Below are 9,727 nucleotides of genomic sequence, written 5' to 3'. Positions count from 1 at the left end.
TTCAGCCTAGAAATGTAACCTCTAACCAGTCAACATGGGAATTTCTCAGTCAGCATTAGGAAATTTACCGATAACACCCTTTCTGTCCCCCTCAGGAGGGTGACCTTGCCTCAAACAATGGATTCTTTGCTAACAATGTCCTTTTTTCCATACCTTTAAAACCTTTAAAAAGCCTTTAAAAACCTTTCCTTTCCTGTAGCCCTTTGGAGCTCTCCTCTACTTGCCAGATGGGATGCTGCCTCATTCATGAATTGATACAATTAGATCTTGAAAACTTAATATAACAATATATAAGGCTGTTTGAAGAGATTTGGGGACACCGAAGGCCTAGGCAATGACCTCTGAAGACCCATTCCACAATGGACCCTAATTTGAAAATTTGAGTAGGTGTTGTCTGACATAAGATTTGGTTGTGTAAATATTTATTTAAATGAACATTAAGTTCGATTTTGCCGTTGAAAATCTCCTAATTCTAGTTTTTTTCTATCTACCCATGAAAGGTTAAAGACCCGCCTGGAGCTACGAGATACAAAGATAGAGCCGAACAGCAAGTCTTACAGAGCTGCGTTGCTCGGCTTTATATTTTCAAACAACCCTTTTATTACAAAGGTTTTTGGGCCAGTGGGTTTAAAAATGGTTGGCACTGAGGTGCAGGGTATACAACGGTGAACCCAAGCCTTTGAAGACCTTACAGGGGTAAGACCCGTCACCGCGTGTACCTCACTGCGCCATTTCTTCGCTCACACGCACTTCTCTGAAGAGGGAACGTCGAATCCTGCTAGGGCCTCCAACCAATGGCTACACTTTTGCTCCCGGCCCTAGCAACTCCGGGCCAATGGACGGAAGGCTATCTTTTGATCCGTTACTGTCCTGTTCCAGCCAATCGGAAGCGTTCTTCAAATGCCCCTCTCTGAGATCGCAGGCTCCAGGGAAGCAGGCTTCACTTCCGGGAGGCTGTCAGGGGCGGCTGCGCGTGTTGCCATAGCGACCGTTTTACGTTAACTGGTTTGTAGGTTTCGTCCAGGTAGCAGGGGGGCACTGCGGGGACCACTCTTTCTTCTCCCATTCTGTCTCGGCTCCCTGCGGCCCAAGAGCCTTACGCAGGCTCCGGGGGTCTGGCCTACGGTTCCGCGGCGCCCCGCAGAGCGGGATGGCTGCGGAAGAAGAGGATGAGGTGGAATGGGTAGTGGAGAGCATCGCTGGGTTCCTGCGAGGCCCGGACTGGTCCATCCCCATCTTGGACTTTGTGGAGCAGAAATGTGAAGGTAAAAATAAGATCTCGAACCGACAATTCTTTCTCGCCTCTCTCTGACCGGCGATCGGCAGGAAGGTGGTCACCACGAATCATCTCTCATGTCTCAGGTCTTTTACCCCTGTCCGCCAGGTTCAGAGCTGGTTTGTAGGAGGTATTGCTATCACTGCGCCAGTGTCTTCCTTCACGGAACTGAAGACAGGGACTCCCCTTTCCCTAGGCCCAAGCACACATCCGAAAATCATTAGACTTCAATCCTATGTTGGGTCTCTCACCTTATCCTGCACGTTTCTTCCTTGGGCAGGTGCACTGTTTGGGTGGGCTTCAACAATTTCCCCAGGGACTGGGGAGGAGAGATGTCAGTTTGCTTATGTTCCTTCTGATCTAAACAGTTAACCTCAAAGGGAGGGCATACTGTTACTCCAGCAGGCCCAGAGCTGGCGACCCAGTGGCCTGTTTGCCTTTCCTGAGCACTCGGACTCTCGGATATACCAAAAATGGGGGTTATCTTCTAACAAGTGAGGTATATAAAGGTGGTATAATATTCCCTGTGAGGGCAAAGGACCCCCAGGCCCTGATCATTCACACTTAGAGTTCTGCATTCAGTTCTTGGAGACAAACTGGAGCCCACGTACGGAAAAGGAGCTAGAAACCATGTCATATGAGTGAATGCCCAACTGATATAATGATTGTTTAGCAGGCAGGACTTGCAGGGTAGTAATATCCATTAATCATTTGAACATCTGCCTTATGTTGGAGGGTTTAGACTTGTTTTGTAAGGGTCAGTGGGTACAAGCCACAGACAAATTTTTATGAAGGAAGTGCTCCATAGGGGAATGTATCCCAGTTAAGTTAGCCTACCTCAAAAGGTAATGAGTTCCCCAGACAGTAGCTGTGTTTAAATGGATTTGACAGCAACTTAATGGAGATGTTATAGAGGGGAATTCAACCATCAAATGATGAGTTGTCCTGGATGACCTTTTAAGAGTCCTTTCAACCCTAAGGGTCCATGAATCTGGTAAAGATAAAATTTAGTTTGACCATTGAATCATTTCATTACCATAATCAAAATTATGCCATAATCAAAATTCAGAGAGTATTTAAGTATTGTTTTTACGCATAATTTCTAAAGTTCAAAATAATTTTTGTTTATGATCTTTTTAAGAATTTAAAATTCTGAGACAGATGAAGCATGTGGAATTCTGACCTCCTTTGGGAGAAAAAAAGAATTATGTCACTTTTTTGATTCTATTTACACTGTTATATGTTATTCGTATAACATATAACTGTTTTTCCTACTTAAGATCTATTTCAATAGATCTGAGACTAAATGCTAAAATGAAAAAAATTTAAAGCATTGCTCCTTTTATCCCCAAATGTCAAAAGCGGTTGCATCTCTGATTGTGTAATTTTACAGGGCATATGTAATGTAGTAATTTGGTTTTAGAATTAACTGGAAACAGTTAATTAAGTTGCTGCTATATTGAGTGTATGCCCAGTGTTATATAGAGCAGATGCCAGTAGAAGTGGAAGTAACATCCTAGTGTCACTTGAAATAAGTGTTAATACTTGAGTAACTTTAGGTTGTCAGTGTGCTATTCTTTAAAGATGAGTTTTGTACAACCTGTGATATCAGCATTTATTTCAATAAACACTTACTGAGGAGTGTCTGTGAGCCAGAAGCTGGGGATAGAGAGATGAATGAAACAAAATCCTTGTGGTTGAGAAGTTTATGATTTAGTGGCGGAAGACAGGCAGGTAAATGGAATTTAAATCTAAAGTGTCAGGTGTTATAATAAAGGAAGGCATGTGGTACTATTTTAAGAGTTCAAAGGAAGGGATCTAACCAGCCCGGGAGTTGGGAGTGGGTGGCAGGTCTTGGAGAATGTGCCATTTGCAATGTCTTGAAGAATAGTTGAGGGAAGAGGATTAGGTAAAGGCAAAAATTTCTAGGAACACTTGAGCAAATGTACAGGAGTTTGAAGCACTGCACGTGTTATGTTTGATGGTATTCCAAGTAGTGGTGTATGTTAAGAGTGCAAAGTTTGGGTTTTGGAGTGAAGGGAGATGAGACTTGGAGGTTTTGTCTGGCCTTCTAAGGATTTTGCGTTTATTATTTAGGCAAAGAACAGTCATTGAAGAGCTTTAAATAGAAAGTTAAAGAAGTTAGTTTTGCATTTTAGATCATTTAGGGGGAATTAAAAAAAGTTTATTGTTAACAATTCATGAATTTGGCGTGTTTCCCTAATTAGATTGTAGCTTCTTGATGGAATATATATCTTTCTAATCCACATTGTTTGACATATGAAACATATGATCATTGAGTAAACATTTGTTTTGGTTTTATTTATTTTAATTTCATTACTGATTTATATGGAGCAAAAATGGCCTAGTCACTCTCAGTAAAATTTGCATCAGCAAATTTTAAATATAACATAATCTGGAGCCTGTTATAAAAGGAATTAATGTTTAAAAACTATTAATAATATTCCATTAAAAGTTTATAAAGAAATTGTTGCCTTTTATTATTGAAAATAGCAAATTAGCGTTTGTCTTACATATGAAATAGATCTTAAGTAGGAAAAACACTGTTATATGTTATACGAATAACATATATTATTACAAATATATGTATATATCATATATATATATATACATATAGTTTTTTTTTAATTCAAGAATTCAAAACCGAAGAGCTAGGTTATAAGAACAAGAATTCTACTGTAAGATGTAAGGAGTGCACTTCCATATTTGCATTAATGAAATGATTTGTTTTTGTACACTATATAATAATATTTTTCTTTTAAATTTAGTTTTTGATGATGAAGAAGAAAGCAAATTGACCTATACAGAGATTCATCAGGAATACAAAGAACTAGTGAGTATTTTTTTCCACTGATTTTTAAAGGTAATTAAAATAATATTAATTTTAGCTTTTCTAAATTAAAAACATGGACTTTTTCCATTTTAAAATTCTTTAATTAAAAAAATCCATTCTTGGTACACCTGGCTGGCTCTGCTGTAGAACATGTGGCTCTTAATCTTAAGGTTGTGAGTTCAAGCTCCATATTGGGAGTAGAGCCTCCTTAAAAAAAAAAATAAATAAAATAAAAAGAATTAAAAAAAAAATCCAGTCTACCCTAATAGTACTACCAGTTCCATCAGGCCCTAACGCTTCTCTGAGCATTTCATCCTTTTGACTTCTTATCTCTTCTACTCTAGAATCTAAGAAATGAATTTAGGACAACTATTTTAAGGGATCTTGCATCTAATCTTTAAATTTTATTTTTAATCTTCTGTTGATGCATTTAGAGAAGTGTTAATTATTAATTTGCCATGGTTGTCTTGTGATTTTTAAAAAATGCCTCTGAGTAGCAGAAGAGTTGTACCACATTGACTGTCATAATCCTGACTTCAATTATTTCAAGTAGAGGAAATAAGATTTCATTTGATTCTCTGCAAAAATTTTAACTTTTCGTTGTTTGTGGGTTTTTTTAGTGAAAGACATTGTCATTGCTATATGATATAATTTTATGCAGATTAATAATTGCAAGCAAACATTTGAGTATCCTTTTCTAAACTCAACACTTAACATGAAAGTTGTCATTTGGAATTTTTCTATGTAAATTATACTTTCTGTTTTTAGGTTGAAAAGCTGCTGGAAAGTTACCTCAAAGAAATTGGAATTAATGAAGATCAATTTCAAGAAGCATGCACTTCTCCTCTTGCAAAGACCCGTACATCACAGGTTCTGCTTTTCTATCATTCTGCTAACATACAGTTTTAATAAAAATGCCCAGGGTTTCACTTAAATTTGCTATATTTGATTGTCGAAGTATACTATTTTAGACATTGTGTGAGTGAAAAGCTAATTCATCACATGTGCGTTCTTTTCTATAATTACCTCAAGAAATGATAATTTGTGGGGCGCCCAGAGTGGGTCAGTTGGTTAAGCGTTCCACTTTTGATTTCAGCTATGGTCATGATCTGAGTCATGGGATCAAGCCCTGTGTGGGGCTCCCTGTTGGGCCTGGACCCCGCTTGGGATTCTCTTTCCTGCTCCCTCTGCCCCTCACCCCCCCAAAAAATGATAATTTGAGGCATTAATGAACTAATGCAATTAAAAAGGAACTTTCTGAATGCAGAACTATAATACATCACAGTTTTTATTTATATAAACTGTTCTATTTTATTTATATACTACTGCTTTATTTACATAGATCTCTGATGGTTTTTCAGTTGCCCCTTTTTTAATCTTAGCAGTTCTATAGTACACAGTTCCTGGGGCTTCCTTCTCTTGGAACTATTTTTATTTTTTTAATTAAAAAATTTTTTTTAGAGATCTATTTATTTATTTATTTTGAGAGAGAAAGAGAGAACGCAGGGGGCAGGGGCAGAGGGAGGGAGAGAGAGAATCCCAAGCAGACTCCGTGCCGAGCAGGGAGCCAGACATGGGGCTCCATCTCACAACCCTGAGATCAGGACCTGAGCTGAAACCAAGAGTCCGACACTTAACTGAGCCACCCAGGTGCCCCTGAAACTACTTTTATTGTCACATTAGTTCTGCAGTGCTGGTTTGAATTAGATGTTATGTGTATTTGTAACTAATATTTACTGAGGGCTCATGTTAGCTGCTGTTTTAGGCACTTGACATGTATTATCTCATTGAATTTGGCACTATTTTATTTCCACTTCGAAATGAAAAACCCAATGCACAGATATATTAAGTGACTAGTGCAAAGTCCTCTGCTCAGTAAGTAGTAGTGCAGGATACCAGCCGAGGCGCTCCAGCTGCAAGCCCTTGCTCATAAGTTCAGGATAGGGATATGTTACTACTACCTAAATAGCCTTCTTCTCTGGTTGCTCTAGCTTTCCATTTTCTACTAAATAAACTGTAATTCCTTAGCCAGATGATGGGGAGGATTGTCTATGATGTGACACTGAATTATATTTTCAGTCTCCTCCTGCTGTAATTTCCTGATACATTATGTACTATTGTCATTCCAGGCTCCTTGTTCTTGGAAGCATCCATGCGTCTGGCTTTGCTCATGCTATTCCCTAACCCTGGAATGTTTGGCTCTTACCTCCCCACCCCAGTATCTTTTCCTTACCAGATAGATCCCTCTTATCATGAGGGCCTTGCTAAAATGGTACTTCCTGTGGCAGCTTTCCCGGTCTCTGGTATGAGCACTCATTCTACCTCACTGGACTTTTTTTTTTTTTTAGGTTTTATTTATTCATTTGAGACACAGAGATAGAGAGCATGAGCAGGGGGAGAGGCAGAGGGAGAGGGAGAAGCAGGCTCCCCGCTGAGCCAGGAGCCCCATGTGGGGTTCCATCCCAGGACCCTGGGATCGCGACCTGAGCCAAAGGCAGACGCTTAACCATTTGAACTACCCAGGCGCCCCCTCACTGAACATTTTTGTATTTTTTGGTACTCTGCCCCAAATTCTAGTTTCTTACAAGTCTGTTAGCCTTACTAGATTATAAATCCTTTGAAATGTTTTTAGTATCTTTGCATTCCAGTGTCTAGCACATAGACGAGAACCTAGTTACTAGTAGGTAGTTCTTAATAAATGTTTGTTAACTTAAATTATCTTCTTATCATGGCCTAGAAGAGGGTGCTTTGACTACTGTTTAATCCAGTGCTTCCTGCTATAGTTCTCTGTTGTACAAGTTTTTCTTATTTAGCGATCATCTCTAATTCTAGAGATAGAACATCTTTTTTTTATTATGTTAATCACCATACGTTACATCATTAGTTTTTGATGTAGTGTTCCATGATTCGTTGTTTGCGTATAACACCCAGTGCTCCATGCAGTACGTGCCCTCTTTAATACCCATCACCAGGCTAACCCATCCCCCCACCCCCCTCCCCTCTAGAACCCTCAGTTTGTTTCTCAGAGTCCATAGTCTCTCCTGGTTCGTCTCCCCCTCCGATTTCCCCCCCTTCATTCTTCCCTTCCTGCTATCTTCTTCTTCTTCTTTTTTTTTTTAACATGTAATGTATTATTTGTTTCAGAGGTACAGGTCTGTGATTCAACAGTCTTACACAATATCTTTAATACAACCTGGCATTTTGAAAAATATTTTTAACTATTATTGGTATGCCCCAACTAATGTAAATAAACATCTGATTTTATTAGTTAATAATGCTATACAGTGGAAGTTATTTTACAATTCACCAGTAGCTTTTATTCTATATGCACCATAAGTTTAGTTTAAGGACAATAACAGGCATTATTTTCTTCTCCTTTTTAGGTGGGCAGGAATAATTTGAAAACTATTAACTAATATTTAGGTTTCTTTTAAGATGTTGATATTTGTTTTTATTTTCCTTGTTTTTCAGGAATATTTTCTGCTTTGGTGAATATTTGTCAACCTCTTAATTAAGTCATTGTGAATGAGCCTGAATTACTTTGTGAATAAAGATGTTCATGCTAATAGCAGACATATCCACCTTTTGTTTTCATTATTCGGATAACTTTAAATTGAATGAAGATGTTCAGAATTTTAAAATATTGCTTTCAGATCAAGAGTAACACATCTTTCTTTTTTGTTCTGTCATACAACACCTTTTGATTTATTTGGAATTGATTGGTAATAAGGTCTTGCTATGTACAAGGAGGCAAGGCTTTTGATACAGACAGACCTAGATTTGAGTCCTAGAGCTTTCATTTACTAGCTGTAAGATTGTTGTGCTGTTTTCCTTTCTTATCCATTCTGATTCTCAGTTTCCACATCTGTAAAATCTGGATAGTATCTACTTTGAAAGGTTTTTGCAAAATTTAAGAGATAATGATCATAAAGCACTTAGCACAATACCTGACATTTATAAGGTAGTCTATAAATGGAAACACCTCCTAATTAATACTAGCTATTTTGGTGGTTGATTAGCAGTGTGCTAATTAGGCCAGGGTCATTCGTTCAATCCCCATGTGGACTAGTTAGCTGTATTCTCTTCTGGAGCAAACACTTAGCATCAGATACTAAATAGCAAAATGACTGAATCAGCACAAGGCCATCATCATTACCAGAAAACCAGCTTAAAGCTATTTTATTTAGTGCTTTGCAGCAATGATCTAGTCTTTCTACAGAAAGATCAGAATGCTGATTCCATTATGCCAATATAGGGTGCCTAAGAATTAACTCAAGGAACCAGCTGCTTGCCCTGGGTTATTGAGGAGGTAATTTTTATTTTGTTTTGGTTTGCTGGTTTGGTTTTGATTGTTTAAACCAGCTCCCATTGAATTATACTGCTAAAGCCCACTTAACAAAATTATTTTCACCTGGTCTGGTCATAATTCTACCTAGGCCACTGCCCCTGCCATACTCTGTTTATCGAAGTTAGCAGGAATAGCAAGGAGTGCACCAGATGAAGAATTCTAGTTTAAGACAACAACAACCAAAAACCTGTAAGAGCATGTTTTTCTGTTGAATCTGTGATTTCTTAAAACATGCTCATGAATTAACTGTTCAGAAAATATGGTAACTGTAATAACTACTGAGATATTTATTATTTCAGTCATCTTCAGTTGAATTTTGTAATTTTGTGGTATTTTCCAACTGAAGTAGGCAAAAATGACTTCCTTCATTGTGACTTGGATTTTTTTTTGTTGAGGATAGAGTTCATCATTGATTTCTGTATACTGTATTGCAAAAGACTTCTATATGGCAAGAGACAAGCAGTATTTTTTGCTTTTGTTTCTTGATTTGCTTTGACTTTTATAACAAAAATTAACATTTTCAGAAACATTTGTGTTATGATAGTAATTTGGCAAAATTATGCTGTTTTTCCAATAATTTGTATCATTGAAAAGATTACATATGTGGTGTAACTTTCATTTTCTAAAAATACACCCAGGGTAATTAACAATATTTTGTGTGAGTACTAGTAAGATTTAAAAAAATTAATAAGCTTTATTTTTTAAAAATAGTTTATTTCTTTATTTATTAGAGAGAGAGTGCGGGAGTGAGAGAGCTGGGGAGGGGGCAGGGGAATCTCAAGCCGACTCCATGCTGAGCTGGAGCCTGACATGGGGCTCCACACAGAGCTCGATTTCACGACCCTGAGCTCATGACCTGAGCTGAAATCAAGAGCTGGACGCTTTACCGACTGAGCCTCACAGGCACCCTAGTAGGCTTTTATCTTTAGAGCCGTTTTAGGTTTACAGAAAATTGAGCAGAGAGTACAGTGTCCCTTATATTAACATCTTTCATTAGTGTGGTATATTTGTTTAAATTGATGAGTCAGCATTGAAACATTATTATTAACTATTGTCCACAGTTGATATTAAGGTTTACTCTTTGTGTTCTACAGTTCTGTGGATTTATACACAATGTCATATATCCACCATTACAGCATCTTACAAAATAGTTTTACTGTCTTAAAAATCCCCCTGTCTCCCACATGTTTATCCTTTCCATCCTTGCTCCTCGCAACCGCTGTCTTTTACTGGTTCTCTAGTGTTGCCT

At 38.0% G+C, this 9,727-nt stretch overlaps 1 protein-coding gene across 1 annotated transcript in view; it reads left to right on the top strand.

Annotated features, from left to right (window-relative positions):
• The first annotated feature begins 939 nt into the window (after positions 1 to 939).
• CFAP36 (cilia and flagella associated protein 36) overlaps positions 940 to 9,727 on the top strand; it is a 29,012-nt gene continuing 20,224 nt past the window's right edge. The window contains exons 1-3 of the mRNA XM_028104097.2: positions 940 to 1,265; positions 4,066 to 4,130; positions 4,899 to 5,000. Coding sequence (XP_027959898.1) covers positions 1,151 to 1,265; positions 4,066 to 4,130; positions 4,899 to 5,000 — 282 coding nt within the window. The 5' untranslated portion in view covers positions 940 to 1,150. The remainder of the gene's footprint in view (positions 1,266 to 4,065; positions 4,131 to 4,898; positions 5,001 to 9,727) is intronic.

The sequence above is a fragment of the Eumetopias jubatus genome, unplaced genomic scaffold, assembly GCF_037043125.1.
Source record: "Eumetopias jubatus isolate StellerSeaLion01/CBP00866 unplaced genomic scaffold, mEumJub1_p1.0 scaffold_9, whole genome shotgun sequence".
NCBI classification, from domain to species: domain Eukaryota; kingdom Metazoa; phylum Chordata; class Mammalia; order Carnivora; family Otariidae; genus Eumetopias; species Eumetopias jubatus.
Note: the sequence above shows the minus strand (reverse complement) of the source record. Positions and strands in the feature narration are given on the sequence as shown.